General features: G+C 44.8%; 1 protein-coding gene across 1 annotated transcript in view; it reads left to right on the top strand.

Moving 5' to 3' along the window:
- Nucleotides 1-17,469, top strand: part of reln (reelin) — a 90,185-nt gene that overhangs the window by 15,551 nt on the left and 57,165 nt on the right. Inside the window, exon 2 of the mRNA XM_041938807.1 lies at nucleotides 4,672-4,779. Within this exon, the coding sequence (XP_041794741.1) occupies nucleotides 4,672-4,779 (108 nt within the window). The remainder of the gene's footprint in view (nucleotides 1-4,671; nucleotides 4,780-17,469) is intronic.

The following is a 17,469-nucleotide window of genomic DNA, read 5'->3' on the forward strand; positions in this document are numbered from 1 at the left end:
CCACAGAATTAAAGTGTATATTTGTGTGCATTTGTGCATGTCTGCACTTTATTTGTAAACCATAGATTCTCCTTATTTCAGAGACATGCACAGTGCATTAAAAAATGCCTCCTGGTGTTTGCCTGTTTGCCTTTATCTCTGCCCTGCAGTACACGTTTTATAGTAAAGCTATTTGTCTCTTTGAGTCTTATGGCAGGGAAAGCCTGAAGTTCAGTCCAGATGTTTGAATGATCTGTGCCACCCGAACACCTGGCCTGTTTACACATGAACAAATCACACATAAGTGCACACATGTGCACGCACACGTCTTCACACAGAACCTGCGTTTGTGTGTTTGTAATAAAGTTCACCCCGTTCCCTCCTCATGGCTTCTCATCCCCCTCGGCCAAGAGAACAGTATGCAGAAATGAAGTATGGACAAGAATTTTAAAGGCTACCATCAAAGGCCGGCAGCCTCTTCCTTTAGATCTGTGTGTGTGTGTGCCTGTGTGTGTGTGTGTGTGTGTGTGAGAGAGAGAGAGGGTTTGAGTGTGTGAAGTACCCCCACAGGTGATTGGATCTCATCTCATCTCATCTGATTGGCTCATCCGTCTGTTGCGTTCCACAGGCGAGTGAGAGGGGGGTGTTAGAGGCCTGTCTAAATAATTTAGATCTTGCATTTGTATTGATCAGGTAGCGCTGCTCTCCGTGGGCCACTCCGCTACTACCTATCCTCTCCATCCCTCTTCGCCCCTGTTCTTGTTTTTCGATTGTAACCTTATGCCCCTAGCTTTGCCTCCCCTCCACTCTTTCTCCCCCCAACCTCCACATCAAACAGAGTGCAGGCATGCTGCTGCGAGGAAGCAGAAAATGCATGAGAAGGGAGTAGATGGGAAAAGTGCAAGAGAGAGCGTTTTTTTTTTTTTTTTTTTTTAACCACGATTCCTCAAGTGGGAGCGAGGCTGAGGGAGAGAGGCTGGAAGAAAGGTGTAAGCGGAGGATAAAGAGAGAAATAGCATGGTGGAGGCAGAAAAAAATCTTTTGTGTGTGTGTGTATGTGTGTTGCCCATATGCAAGTGTCTGTGGAGAGTAATGGAGTGTGTGTAACCTTGGTGATGCAGGTCAGTGGAAATGCAGAAATGAGCGTATTGTGTGAACGGAGGCTGGTGAAGCCTAGTCCAACTTAGTGCTTTAAACCCAGTCCATTACTCCATTAAATACTGCATCATGCCACGGCCTTGGATCAATACAACATAATGTAAACACATATAACCTGTCTCACCACACACTGGAATGGATTTGTTGAAAAGATAATGTATTCCGGGGAGCAAAATAGCATAAAAGAGTAGCACATGTATGCTCAGTATGAACATGGTAATTGCTTGCTTGAATGAGAAGGCCTTTTCCCCGCATTCTGTTGGTATTGCAGTGTTAGAGGTGCGCTGAGCAACATGGATTGAATATGATAATGCTTCTGTTGCCAAGCAAAATATCTGCCTTTCTCACAATACGGCTTCTTGTACACGTTGTACATGCTGATAGAATTTGGCAGTGCTCACGGCTGACAAGAAAAAGGAATACAGAGAAATTACTTGTCGCTTGCTCGCACAGTGTTGCTGCAGCCATTCATACGAGGAGAAATATTTGATAAATATTTAGAAGTAACTTACGTTTTACATTGTTGGTCAAATCAGATGAAGATGTGTCAGTGAACACACTTTGGCCTGTAAAAGACGGCACTGTACTATGGCAACATGGTGTTGCTAATAATTGTGCAGTAGAAGTTAGAGCATTTTTAAATGCACTTTATTCAGTGATTGGTTGGATGTCGCTGCTAATTTCCCTGCAATAGCCCTGCAGGTGCTAATGTTTTATCAGTGGTGTACCTATGCATTGGTTTTTATTTCACTCATTTGTTTTATGCTTTTCTGATTATTGTCTGCTTTGGATATTGCTTGTATATTTTATACTGCAATTCTGATCAATCACATTGATGCCAATACAGCATTGAAGCTTGAATCTTGACTCTATGGATCACAAAGAGTGCACCATTCTTTCACTAATGTTAGTGTGGCTGCAGCTATTTGAGATACAGAGGTCAAGCCTGTGCTGTAGTCCATGCATGTTAGTATTTTTCATTTTGTGTTTTGGAAGTTTGCAAGTTTTCAGCAGATGACTGAAACAAAAACAGCAGGCACTACATAGTTGCAGCAAGTGTCAATTGCATCACTTAAATGGCCATTTCTAGATGTAGATCTTTATATTTAGGCCGCACAGCCTTACAAGCGGGCCATTTACTATTATATACTGTAGTGGAGCAGAGGGCATCGTAAATACAGCATTAGAGCTATAGCTGGATTTCTGTGTAAAAACTGGAGAAGAGAGGAGGAAATGTCTGGACATAATAAAGAGACTTGTGGGATGAATTATTGAGGCTTTGATATGGATGGGAGCGATGGGCTGAGCTGTGCTCTTAAGACAGGGTGTAGCACATCCAGTGTAGACACATGCAGAACACACACATTCAGACGCACACACAATTGCTGGGCGGCTTGTGTGGGGACGTGTTAATGGAGTCACCCAGACAGACAGGCAAGGAGACTGGGCCACACAGGAGTCTGCTCTGCTCGGATTCCCACATCGAAAACACACCAAGCCCAGAAGAACGAACGCCCCGAGACTTAATTGACATGTTGCTATTCTTACTAAAAACTCGCTGACGCCGCGGGTGTCTCCTCTTTTTCCCATTCAATTTTCCCCCAAAAGCAGGGGCTTGCCAGGGTCAGGAAATAACAATGCCTCCACCTTCCCCCTCTGCAAAGGATTTTATTCCTCAGCGTGTAAAAGTGTATTTTTTGGGAGCGTGTTCTCCTTTGCCACAGACTGTTCCCCTGAGCTCTGATCTGTCTGGCTGGAAGCAGTCCAGTGGCTGAGCTCTTTTCCTCCAGTGATGTAGCCGACTCTGTGGTCCCATCACTCAGGGCCTTTGTTTACTGGGTAGATCAATAGTTAACTTGCTGCTGGATACGCTAAGCTGTAGATCTGTACAGCTGGATAATAGACCCCTGGCACTTTTCTGCTCTGCTGCTGCTGCTCGTGGTGACCTGTGATGAATAGAGGCTTAGCCAGGCTATCAGGGCTACAGCCAATTAGCTCATCAGTCTCTTCTAATATGGTTGTCAATAGGGACAGGCTTTGATTAAAGCACTGTGATTTGTTCAGGATGACTTAGATTACGTTCCTGAGCTGTTTGCCGTGAGTCAGACAGTATGGTGATGTTACCGTTTTTTGTTCATCTACGCTGAAAGTCGAGCCATTTAACAAGCTGCTGTGTGTCTTTGTATATCCGTGTGTGTGTTTGTGTGTGTCTCTGTGTGTGTGTGTTTGAAAGAAATTCCTTTAACACCTGCTTGCACCCACTTCCACAAGCTTCAACTGTGTAAGAGACAGCTCTCAAGCCCTGCCAGGACCCCCCATATTACATTTCAAGTTATCAATTACAATCTATTGATTTATTACTCATATTATAATCTCTTTATTATTTATTTTCAATACATTTAAAACATTATTACTTTCTTTTTTTTTTTCCTCCCATACACACAATCCTACACATATACACTCCTACATTCCATATTTTAACTGCCAATAGATGCATTTGCTTTAACCTATCATTATGTAAAGTTAGTGTTGATTGGCTTGATAGTAATGACACCATAAGTGTTTAGATTGGCTCTCTTTAAGCCTCGCTTTCACTGTGTAATTTTGTCTGCCACCAGGTACGATCTCGGTCAGACTGGCAGCATTTCTCTGTGCTTTCATCTCTCAATTATAGATTTAAATGAATGAATGAACTCACATTTTTTTCTCCTAATGTTTTCTTCCCACCTCCACCCTGAAGCCAACCCCTGCTGTAGTTACTTGTTTGCACGAAGCAATACACATACTGTTATTACACCATATTGAATTATAGCAATTTCACTTTACCTCTCCAGTGAACGTGCTTCTTTCTTCATTCTTATTTCCAAGGTGGTGTTGATCGTTTCTTCACGGAAATTGAGCAAATGCAGTGCATCCTCCGTTTTTGGTGGTTGCTGGGCTCTGAGGAAAAAGTTGTCTGTTTCCACTCTAGCAGATTTCCCCTGAAACACTCAGTTATTACACCCATTTAAATCACAGCACATGCATTGTAGGCACAGGGGATTCATAAAAAGAAAAAAGGGAAATAAAATAAAATTAGTCAACTAAATAAAATAACACCTGCTTGCACATCTGTGCGCTCTCCTCTCCTCCTGCAAGCCGTTTGGTCTCACTGGCCTCCCAGTTAATGGTCACTTTACATTTACATTTGTTAACACCTGAGCTCTGTGCTCATTAGCACTTCCAGACTTCCTGTGTACACGCATGTACATCACACACACTAATTATCAGTGTAGCTTGCAAATGATGTGTGAACGTAACTTAGTACTTGCGATCTCTTTCACCTTATCAGCGGTTAATACAGCTTTCAGTTCTTTCAGTGCAGGGTCACTAAAATCTGAAAGGATAATGTATTAGATTTCATAACTTACATTTGTGAAACAATTTTCTCTTTTGGTTTGGCGCTTTGTGACATAAGTGGATGTGGAATTCAAGTAACATTCAGCTTGAGAGTAACGCCAGTATTGAACATCTTTCTTTTTTCTGTCTTTTCAGTAACCATCTCCACCAGTGTATCCTTTGATGGTCTGCTGGTGACTGGCCTCTACACCTCCACACCAGTCCAGTCGGCTCCCATCCCTGCTCCAGCTGCCTTCGGCTTTGGTGAGTCTTCATAAGATACCACTATAGGCTCTTTAGAGTGGCTTCCTCAGCCAAGCTCCTCGTGCCAATACAAGCCCCTCATTAAATGCTCAACTTAGCGTTGCCTTAAAACAAACTCTCAGATACTCTAGATAGCGTCTTAGCGCTGGAAGCACCACAGTGTGCACGACCCAGCTCAGTGATCCACATCCGTTCCCAGAATGAGCATAAGACCACTTCCCCACTCCTGTTGTGACAGGCCCGTGATGGATGAGGAGTGGGGATGATGTGACCGTGGGTTCGGCCAGATGCGTTTTCATTGATGCTTGAGAGAAGGAAAACAGAAAACTAAACGAGATGAGGAAAGGGAATTGGAAAACAGAGTAAGAAACGCACGTCAGGCAGACAAGACGTGCGAGAGGCAAAACCCAACTTCAAATAATAAAGAACGTATTAATAATCACCAGATCAGCTGGTCAAATGTTGAGTTTGGTTTACGAACATACAAGTTCATACTGTACCTTCTGACTATATCACAACCAAAAGAAGTGGATAATGGTGTTGGAAAACAGTTTAGGAAACGGGTACAATTTAATTTTATTGTTGGTTTGCTGCAAAATCTCTTCAGTCTTCATTGTTTTCATCGTCAGCACTTGTAGCTGTATGTTCTAAATTTACTCCTATCTGTGAATTTATTACAATAGAGTTATTACACAACTAAATTTAGTCTTGATATTGTTTTGACAAGTGCAGTCTAATTACTCCGTAAAGAGGCAACTGAATTAAACTTAAGTGTGACCCATTTCTGGACACACAATCAGGATTTTTAGATCCAGATGAAGTGTGTGCGGATGGAGCCCCTGTGTGCCTGGGTAGGGGCTCTCTCGGGGTGATGGGCTGGCCATAAAGAGGTCCTTAGAGAACAGGGCTATTGGCCCAGAACTGCTGCCCAGCGGGCTCACTTATCCTGACTGACTCCACTGTTCTTCAGACGCTGACTTCACCCCGGCCAGGGCAGCTCTTCACTCTTGGCAGCCCTGTTTACTGGGGAGGCATCCAAGCAAGGATTGCGTCACCTTTGCTTCACTCTCATTAATTTGAAAAGTTTTAAGAGAAGGGCTGCACAGACTGATAGGCAGCAGCTTGTGGGACTGTGAGTTTCTGCATGGTGTGTGTTTAAATAAGTCTGCAAAGCCTTCCGTTACAGTATGTGTAATCTGCTAAGCAGTGATGCCATCCAGGTTTCACAGCGCCAGTCACTGAGTCTGTCCTCAGCTGAAGAGCTCTCTGTACTGTGTCTCTCTGCTCTGATTCTCCTGCATCCTCTCCCAGAGTATGCTTCAGGACTCCGTGGAGCTACACAAAATCAGTGTTTTCATAAAGGCGAAACAGAAGGGTAATTTATTACTGCCACCATTGTGCTCCTCTTCGTGCCCATGGCGGCACTGCCGTCTACAGTTTCATATTTCCTTTACTTCATTTGTCTGCACAATTGTTTGGAAGACGGGATTTTTACATGACCACGTCCATACCCTCAGTGACAGCAGCACGGCTGGCCTGCAGACCGCGGTCCATGGCAGGGTGTCACATCTGTGGAGAGACGGCTCATCAGCCTTGGGAGAGCTGAAGAAAGATGCTCCCAGAGAGAGAGAGAACTTCATCAATGAGCTCATGGAAACCCAGTGACATCGCTGTGCATAACAGAGCCAGTGTTTGAGCAAAAGGCTTTGAAGATAATGCAGTGGAACAATAACGGAATGAGACACCGCTTGATATCCATTGTTGTTGTGACAAATATAAAAGGATCTGTGAGGACAACAGGGTCACGCAACTCCACGAGGGAGTTTTACAAGCCTGGTGTTTAGCATAGAGCGTCTAAGATAGGGTGCGGCACTAATCTCCCTAAATTGAGGCATATAGGGGACAGGGATTGACACGCACATGCATACACACACATACACATAGAATTCAATGAAGAAATTCCCACCCACTCTCACTCAAAAGCACACACGCACACTCCAGCTGTGTACAGCTGTTAGTGCGGCGGCTGGCTGGGGGAACATGTGGCTGACAGATGTATCAATGCGGGACCGAACATGAACCCCAGCATGACAAGAATGAAACCTCACTGCACCGCCACCACAGGATGACACACACAGGGAGAAGATCAGCGGTAAATTAAGATTGCTGAATGTGTTTGAGATTGAAATGACAAGAAAATGATAAAGAAGAGAGGGAAGACTTTTCAGCTTCTGCTGGGCTGAACTAAGTAAGCCATAAAGAGAAAAATAAAGGCGGAAGGAACAGATAAAGGCAGGGATGTGTGGAGACAGAGAGGTTAGTGTTTGTGCACTCTGTGTGGGGATGTCTTGTGGCTGGTGTGGTCAGAGCGCTTGCAGCGAGCAGACACGCCGGCCCCCAAAGAGAGAACTCCCCTCCGCCTTCCGTGTCGCCCTTCATTGCGTTTTACAGAGAGCTCATAAAACCAGCGCATGTGCACGTGTATAACCACACTGCATGCAAATACACAAGCTCTATCACTGGTCCTCTCTCTTTGACTGTCTTTACGTTTTCTTTTTGGTTTTAGGTTCCATCACATACAGTAACATATATACCCTCATGTGTACGCACACAAACACAACAACGCGGAGACAGAGAAGGGAGCATTTTATTGGCTTCCACTCCCTCTGAATAACAATGCACTTCATGCTACATTTGTAATAAAAGCATGACGCTTTAAGGGACTGACTTTTTACTGCGTCGTCAGGCTGAACACCCACTCATTGTCAAATTAGCTCAAGTTTGATGGAGCAATTGGGGTGGCAATCACGGCCGTCTGAGGAATGGCATGTTTTTGGCTCCTCGGCGGAGCTGCGGCTCCGGCTGCCCAAGGCTCATCCTCCGGAGATCCCCCTCCAGCCGCCGGGTGGCGAACCACAAACCTTTATGATGCTATAATTGCTTTGCTATGGCTAGTGCAGAATCAGACAAACTGGAGCTAAAAACAATGTTGACAGAGGCGGAACACAGGAGTGTAAATTGACTGTGGGTTTTATAAATGTGCCCATCAGGGGTCTGTTAAACTATTCTGGCTGAGGCACAGCCGCAGCAGTGATCCTGTTTCAAAGAGCGAGGGGCTGGCAGGAAGACTCAAGGTGTCATTGTGGGATTCGTGTAGTCACAATAGACAGTTAATGGACGAGGTAGACTGCGTAAAGTGATTCATTGCATTATATTGCATATATAGTTTGACAACCTAATTACTCATTAGAGACCTTTGCGCCATATTTTATAGTGAAACTTTTAGACTACACTGTGTGTGTGTGTGTGTGTGTGTGTAACATGCGCAGAGGGGATGTCTATGCACACTGCCAGAAAAGCAACATGAGTCTGGACTGACTCAGCTGCTGGAGAATTCCAACTGCTTCGTGTTTTTCCCTCTTTTGACTTTTATTCCATTAAGAGCTCTTTCTTTCCATTCCAGCATTTTGGCTTTCTGAAAGGAACTCACACAGCTTTCAAACTGCCGTCCGCCTACAAACATTATATGATGAAAACAATGACTTATGTACATTGTCATGATTTTGATTTGTTTCGGGTTTAAATAAGAACAGTTTGCTGTTGTGTGTTGCGCAGCAATGACGAGGTGACGTATCAGACCCCACCGCAGGGCCTGGATGGAAACAAATGTCACATGTGGTCTGATTTGTGTTGCTCCCCCGAAATATTTCCCATCACATCATTATCCATTCAAGCACAAAGACAGAACAAGTATTCATTGTAAATGTCTCCAGATTTATAATTCCAATGATGAACAAAAGCCACTTGAAATGGAGGAGAGAGCTTTGAAAACAGACAGGAGAGGGAAATGGATAGGCGAAAATGCCAACATGGGCCTGACAAAGTGTTTGAGATTAAGGGAATGAGTGTGAGAGGAGAAAATTGGAGAAAGTGTGCATGAAAAATGGCAAAGAGGGACCAATAGAAGGGAGACAGTATGTGAATGATATAAGGAGGGGGAAGGTGAGAAAGAAGATGAGAGGATGGCGTTCCATCACTCCCTCTGACGGAGTGGCTGATTGGTGTTGCCGTGCCAATGCTGAGCTGCTGAGAAACTGGTCATTGATGGATGGCTCGTTTGCAGGGTGATGTTTATTTTGTCGTTAATTTGCATATTTGTATGTATTTGCGGGGTGGTTGGCTTCTGCTAGCAAGGATCAGTCCCCATCTCCATATGATGGATCTGGCTGTCTGACAAAACGGACAGCTTAGTGACAGGGACATCCAGCCGACACTCGGCCCCCATGACGAATGGGCTCATGCTCACACACGGCGCGATCAGAGATGAGATCCTGCTGCACCTTGACCTGTGGAGGAGGGGCCAGAGAGGGTGTGCAGCTAAAAGTCTAATCATGCCACACACATATTTAACAGGTCTCATGCAGAAATAGAAACATGTACAAACACACGTGAACATCTGGAATGTTCGCGTCCTCTTATTATGCACAATTATGCATTCAAATCCTGATATCCACACGCTCATCCATCTCAGCGCTGAAGGTCAGCCGTCTGTGCCCTCTTGCCACTGAGCTAGATTGAATGTCAGCCAGAATGTCAGACTATGAGAGATGGCAGATCATCATGTCAGTATTTACAGAGACACACTCGCAGGTATGTTTCCTACTGAACAAAGCCTTGTTTTGGAAGTACTAACAGTCCCAGGAGAGCACAAGTGTGCCTCCACATACCCCCTCCATCAATGGGAGGAGGAGGAAAGCTGAGAGGGAGATACTGTGTAGGGAGAGATGGAGGATAAAGAGGAATGATATAGAGAAAGGGTGGTGCAGGGAGGAGAGAAGGGGTGAGGGAAGGGGGTTCCCATGGGGAGAGAAGCTGTCAGTCCCTGGGAGACTTCAAACGCACTGCAGCCCTGTGATCAGCCTGCTCCCTGGCTCTCTGCTGACAGCTCCCTGACTGCGCCGCTTAGACTCCTTCACACATGCACACACACACACACACACACACACACACACACATATACACTTGCTTGCTACCATAAGAGCTCTCACACTCGCTGATTTATCCACTCATACCACAACACATTCAAATTCCATTGACATACGCACACTCATGCTGATTCTCACACTAAGGATGTGCATCTGTGACACATTTGCTCTGACATCCATCCTTATAATAACCTTGAACGCTGCCAAAGTTCCCCTGTTGCAACTCTGCCAAGGACACCACACAGTCCCAAACTGTTGATCCTCAACTATGGGGTGAGCAGAGGCAAGGTGGTGCTGGCCTTGGTGGTGGTGTTGATGATAATGATGATGATGACTTATCTGAGCCATTACTCCTTCTCTGCTCAGGGCTGAGGCACCCAAAGGCAGATCCCTCCTGATGATGAATTCATTAGTGCGGAAGATGAAATGAGTTGTCAGGGGCAGGGTTATGTATGGGAGGTGATTTGTGTTCTCTGTGGCACAGTGTTAGATCAGGCTCAAGATCGGCCGGGTCGGCTTGCTGTAAATCTCCCTGCTTTGCTGGCGCAGGACTTTCCCACCCCTCGTGCCCAGCCTGAGCCTCTGTTCTGTTCCTCCCGTTGCCCGGCACGTCCTCCCCCTCCAATCTCACAACGCCTAGAAGCTGCTAACAGGTGGCTAAACATTTGGGTGCTCTCAGAGTCCAGAGGAATGCTCGGGTGATTATGCATCTCAAGTCATGTAGCTACTTTCTATGTGCAAAGCCTCCTTAGAAGCAAACAGCAACACCACCTTCAAAGAATTCAAAGAGAACACAACATAATCCATTATTAATTTAAGGTGCACCCGCAGCAGACTCCAGACTAGTCCATTAGTGCTGGCCATACATCCCAACAGCAGAGGTCTTGCCTCTCAGGTGTGATGGTACAGTAGGCCTGCTGGAGCACTGCTGCTGGGAATTTACTGGCTCACTTAGTGTACACTAGCTCTCCTGGAAAACATAGTCCCTACTTTGAACTCCCCCAGGTGTGCTACATCTGTACATATGTGTGTGTGCGTGTCTAATGTTCAAGTATATGTGCATCACTTTGTGTCTGTGAGTGAAGCTGTGCATGTATGTGTGTGTGTGTGTGTTTATATTTGCTTTTTCCGAGAGCACACATGTATTTGTATGCACATGCTGAGCATTTGAGTGCTTTTTCCTTTCTTCTCTGTATTATTTTTGCATCCAAATGTATGGTAAAAAAGGTCCAGGGTGACAGAGAAAGCAGAAATAGGGGAAAGCAGGAGCTGGACTGACTGTGATAGAGATTTCAAAGTGGTGTGTGAGATGTTGGCCAGTTTTTTGTTATTTTTGTTTTTTTTTTTATCCTGCAGGAGAGAGCAGCAGGCGTAGGCTGTTTCTCCCATGTGTGGTCTCTCTTGAGCAGAGCAATGTTATTTTCTGCCATGCAGAGAGGTTGGTTACATGCCAGAGAGAATGAGAGAGAAATAAAGATAGAATAAAGACAGAGAGAGCTTTGACTCAAAGACTGCTCAGTTTGACACATTTCTGTGAACACTAGTGGGTTTGCATCATTTCAGCAAAGAGGCAAGCTGACTTTGAAATGTATCTTTGTTGTGTTGTGATGTAAAACTCCTTATACTCTATACCTCCATATGCACCTTGCAAGTGTGTGGGCATCTGTGGGTTTGGTGCGCAAACTGAGAGAAAGTGATTTTCCAAAGTCGTCTCCACAAAGTGCATGCCATCCAGGCTGCACTCTGAGGTCTATTCATTTTTAAAGTTCCCTTGCAGATAGTATTAGAAAAAGTGGAAGTGCTCTCTCTGACTCTGTGAGATGAGGAAGCTTAGTGGTTCTACTGGTTTCTCCCTGTAGGGCCCTGACTGGATCTGGCTCTACACCCTCTAAAAGCCTCAGAGAAGAACGGGAATGCTCCGCTGCCTGGCCTTTCTTTTTTTTTTTCTCTTTTCTTTTTTTTAAACGTTACATGCAAGTTATCTGTGAGCAACTCACCCAGATCCAATCTGACCCATATTTTGGCAGCAAAAATAGTTGGTGACCTTCTCTGTGTTTCGCCCTCCTTACAAGAGCCAGGCTGTTGCCGTGATTAGTTCACTGCCTCCCAGCACTCCTCTGTCAGACCAGGCTCAGCTCCAGCCTCCTCCATAAACACATTTAGGTTTGCACACATACTGTATATACACACGCATGCAGCACAGGCATCATGCCTCGCTTTCCCAAGGCTTTCCACTGGCCCCTCACCTGTCGCCCCAGGTCTCTATCTCTCATCCTCGACATGTGTGTCAGGACAGAGCCTGCGAGACCACGGCCTCACCAGTTTGTTTGTTTGCTGCATTGACGGGTGGGGAGCGGGGATGTGGGTGCAAGAAATTAGCACAAGTCAAATCAGATTAATTAATCCCCAGCTCAAACTATTAGCTGAGGAGTCGTGTTGAATTAAAAATCAAATTAGCCCTGGCGCCTGCCGCTGAAGCTGTGGTGTGTGCCTGCCAAGCTACAATGACACACACCCACAGAAGGCAGCCGCTCATGGGCTTCACTGATGGATGGACGTATGGATGGATGGATGGGTGGAAGGCTAGAAGAAGAAATTGGAGCTCACGGACTAGAGGGATGGGGGGAAGGGGACTTAGTGACTTTGCCACCCAGTGTGGTAAGCTTCTCCTGGGGCACAGAGCTGGCTGTTCTCCACTGGGTGCTGCTCCACAGGCCTCACACCACTAGCACTCAGCAGACTTGGCTATGTCACTCCAATTAGGCCTTTCAGCAACACTTCACCCTGGTGATTTACATAACTCACACACATCTTGAGCCTGGGACTGAACCCAGTTTTAAACAGGCCCCTGTTTATCAGTTTGACTCAAATAAAAAACAGGGAAAACTTAATTTTGCTTTCATACAAAGCGTATTTTCATGGTTTTGCCCTCCTTCCTATCAGCAATTCTAACATTGTGCTCACCAAATTTATTGCAAAGTTCTGAAAAAGAAAAGAAGGTCCAATCCTGCAAGAGACATGATAAGCCTGATGATCAAACAGGTTTAAAACACATTTCTTCAATTCTATGATTTTTAACAACATGTCTTTATTAGTACTAAACTTTTTTCAAAACATTTGTGATGGTCTGACGGATTCTTGTCAGAATGTTATGTTTTTCTTAGCTAGTGCTTAAGTAAGTAAAATGTTACCAGTACTGACAGAAATGATGGCCCAAACAATGAAAATGAGACCAAAGTTGAAACAAACTGGAATTTTAATTTAACTACTTCAGCATATTCAGTGATATAAAGTAGCATGTGTGCATGCATATGCACTTGTACATGCATTGGGGTATACCATTTGTACTTGTGTTTGCAAGTATGTGAGTGTGCCTTTGAGATGGATTGCAGGGCTGTGCAGAGACGTAGAAGTCTCATCTATCATACAGGGTGGGGCTCCAAAACACACAACACTTGTTTGATTCAGAACAACATTCATTTCAATTATGACACATTAGTTCAGGGGGGTATATTATGCTCCAGTAGTGTTCCTGAAATCCATTTATCATCCATGCTTGTACGGCTTGTAGCTCTTGATCACTGAAAGGAAGCAGTAGGCCGCCTCAAGCAATGAACTAAATGTTTATACTTTGATATGTATGGGATATATTAGAGTAGAATAAGCAATTATTACATTAGGATCAGTATGAGTATTAAATAATTGTTCACGTATGACCATATGTTGCGTACTTTCTCTCATTCAGCTGGGTAGAGCCATACTGGCAGCTCTTACAATAGCCCCAGCTTTGTATGTTTGTGTGTCTTGTGTGGGTGTGTGTGGCCTTGCCTTCAGGACTTTATGGATGATGGATGCTGTGAGATACAATGGAAGCCTAAATGAAAGAGCAATTGTTTTCTGAATGTGTGCATATGGGCAAAAATTGGTTTGGTGCTTAGAGCCATGGCATGAATACATACATTTTATCTACACACAAATGGGTTCTTTCACAGAACGTTTAATTGAACGTAGTGTGCACACATGGGAAAACATAATAATGTAAACATAAACATATGCACAGTAAGTCTCTCATATACACTCTTGCTCACCTACACACACATACAACTCAGCAGACCTCCAGGTGTCCTTTACTGCCAGTTAAACTCTCTTTCATTCATGTGGCAAACGCCCGCCACCCCCACATTTTCCCACAGAGTCTCTTACCCCCTTTCCCCCTGGCCACTGGCATCTTTCACCACCCATATTAACACACAGCTTCCTCCTGGCAAAGCTGTGCCGGACCCCTGCCATCGCCACGACGCTGCCAACCCGTCTAAATGGTAGTTTGATTGGCAGATGCTGAGATGGATGCCCATTTCAGCCAATGGCAGATCAGAGCCGGGCCGTCATGCGCCGACCCTGCAGTGGTCCGGCTGACCAGCTGAGGATGGTGTTGGGAAGAAGTGGTGAATGCGACGCAACAGGCGCACACACACACACACACACACTCACTCACACACACACACACACAGCAATGGATTATTCTGCAGCACAAAGCGTATGGGGTCCCTGCTCAGGCTGTCAGTACTGTTGTGATGTATCATTTATGTCGCCATTGTGTGGCCTTCTCTTTAAACATGTTGACAGAGGCATTATTCTGGCTTTTGACAGATTCCCATACATTCACAGGCTTTTAATAACACATGTTAATGCTCCAATAGGTTTATGACAGGTTTTAAGAATTACCACATGAAATATGGGCCTTTAATGGGCCTGCTCTCAAATTATCTGGGGTGGTATACATTGAATTTCTTAGTCTGAGCAAGTGGGAGAATGAACACTGGTTATTATCTGTCTGAGTACACACACACACACACACACACAACAGGCCTGGAGGACAAAAGATGTGCATCATAAACATTAATCTGTGCTTCTTAAATGAGACCCACTTTTCTGCGTTTAATCAAAAAGTATATCGTGAGTGGTGACAAATATAAATTCCGAAGACAAAAATCAAATAACCTAATCTGCTTACGGCACATTATGCTACTTCACAGGGCTTTCATTAACGCTCCGAGCAAACTGCTGTACATACACATGCATTTTAATATTCTGTTTGCGGTTGCTTTCGTATGCGTATGTGCAGACATCCGGGGTGATGAGAGTGCATGTGTGCTTATGGTTGCGCAGTATGTGTGTGCTCTAGCATTAAAGGTGTCCATGAATTCATTAATAACAATTGCTCCAATGAAGGGAAACCAGTACTGCAGAAGAGAAGCAGCAGCAAGCACCCAGATTTGTCTCACCTTTTGGACTCGAGTGCATTTTCCCACCGCCCTCCAGTTAACTCGAAATCTATCGGAAAAAAAACATGTTTAAGTGTCTGGAAATCAACCATTTATGAGGAATGGAGCACTCAAACAAATAGATTTCTGTTGCCCCACACGCCAGACACTGGTGAAGGACAGTTGTGAAATGAGTGCAAAATCCAGTAGCTATTTGGTACTGCACAGATGTCAAATGGTTTGTATAAACTCTGAATGATTCTGGTAAATGCGCACATCAATTTGAATGGTGTCTCTCGAATCCTAGCCACTCTGCCACAAAGCCTAACTATCAGTTCTAATGCCAGTTAGACCGGCTCCTGCTGGTCCTACAGTGTGAAGTCGCTGCCAGCCTGAGCCACCGATTGCCCATCTGCTCCATCGGGGAGAATTCTCACTCCATCTATTTGACTTGTTTTGAGCTTGGCTGTGGAGCGCTCATTAGCTTTGCAAAGTGAGATATAAAGACAGATAAAAATGCTGTCTCCAAATAGAGCAATGTTAAGGAGGACACAGACAGATGTGAATTGAAGTGTTTACATATTTAAAAGATGCAAGACCAGACGGAAGAGAAAAATGTGGAGAAGCCTTTGTCGCTGCAGACATGGGCGGACTGAATATGAATACATAAGAGGCGCTCAACTTCCCACTTCCTTTTTGTGGATGCTTAAAAAATTCACGACAATTACCAGCGGAGATTGATGCCGGGCTGACACTCCTACAACCAACATATGACCCTTAAAATCCTGACACACCCATTTCCTGTGTTTCTGTGTATCTGGGTGAGTTTGTGTGTGGGCATGCCCGAGGGTGCATGTATAGGCATTTGTGTGTGGCTATATATATGTGTGTGTGTGGGTTTAAATTTATGAAACATGCTCTGCCCAGTCATACCGTGGGAGTTAGCAGGTCATCTTCCCTTGCCATTAATCACTGCCGACAGCTCACAAGTGCCCAATCTGCATGTGAAAGAACTGCGTGTGTTTGCGTGCGTGAGCGCGAGCGTGTGCGTATTTGCATGTGCGCGTTTGACTGTGGATGCGTGGTTGCAGCAGTCCTCCAAGATCCCCCCGTGGCTGCTTATTGAATTAGAAGTGGCCTCTGCTGATACTTATCTAATGTGCAGCTTGAATGCATCACCGGTGGCATTTGGACTGCAGCTACAACATGTGTCACCGTCCGCTCATTAGGTGAGGGCTGCACCTGAGGCTGATTGGGTGCTAACGAGTCCCATACATAGAGAACAAACAAGCACAGCTGATAAAGCATAAAATGTAAAAAGTTCCTCCTATCAATCAACCAACAACTGTGGGATTTTTTTTGATAACCAGAACTGCTCAAAGAACTGTATTTGGAGGAGGAGAACTTTGGAGGATCAAGAGTAAGAAAAGAGGAGATGAATTAAACACAAAATATTGACAGATATCTATCCATCACATCTGTAGGTAGAGTTCAGCTGAGTGAAGAGTAAATTAATTAACAGTGTTTCAGTCAGCGTGACCCTGCCGTGTAAGGACACAGGAAGGGCTTTGTTATATATTCTCATTTCACAATGACGAAAGAGTCCGTCTTTCTGTTTCTCTGCTCATCTCCCCAGACAGAACCAGGAATGTCAGAGCTTTCTTTTTTTTTCCTGTCCAGGTTCACTACAGCTTGTTGCTTTACTGGAACATTTGGGATTTGGATCTCATTGAATAATAGTGATTTTTTCCCCCCTTCTCTCTCTCCACACCCGGACATGAAAGGGACTAGTTTCGTTATTTGCATTTTTATGCCTGAGTGTATTTTTCAAGTGGGAATAGAAATTCTGTGAGCAGTGTCGAGTCCCAGCGCTGCTGTGTCCTGGAGTGCATCAGTCTGCCTTTTCATCTTCACCCTACTCTAACTGCTCTCTGCTTTTCTCCAGCCACACCACGATTCCTCCGTCTGTCTACCTCTCACTCTGTCTGCCGCGATTTTCTTTATTTTCTCACTTTTATCACAGTGTGAGGCTCAATTTCTGCTTCAAACACTGAAATCTGTGTTTGTTTTCACTTCATCAAATATGCACGAGTTACAGTAACCTGTAGCAAATTAATTAGTTTTGTGTCACAGGAGTTGTTGTTGGTTCCCATTTTTTTCTTTTACCCAGTGATGAGTGACAGCACTGTAAATGAGAATATTCCTTTGAATGACTGAGTTGAATGAGTGATTCATTGTTTCTGTCCCTCTGTCCACACCGGCGTTTACTTTCTCCTTCTGCTATCTCCTCTGCTCAGTCTGCTGCTCATCTCCATCGCCACTCTTCTCTCTTGCTGTTTGTCTTTGCAGCTTTCCAGCTAGTGTTTCCATTGCTACCACAAGAGCGAAGCTTGTATTATGCACACCTGCAGGGATTCTCAAATTGCACCGCCGCAATGTGC

Source organism: Chelmon rostratus, chromosome 6 (assembly GCF_017976325.1).
Source record: "Chelmon rostratus isolate fCheRos1 chromosome 6, fCheRos1.pri, whole genome shotgun sequence".
Lineage (NCBI taxonomy): Eukaryota > Metazoa > Chordata > Actinopteri > Chaetodontiformes > Chaetodontidae > Chelmon > Chelmon rostratus.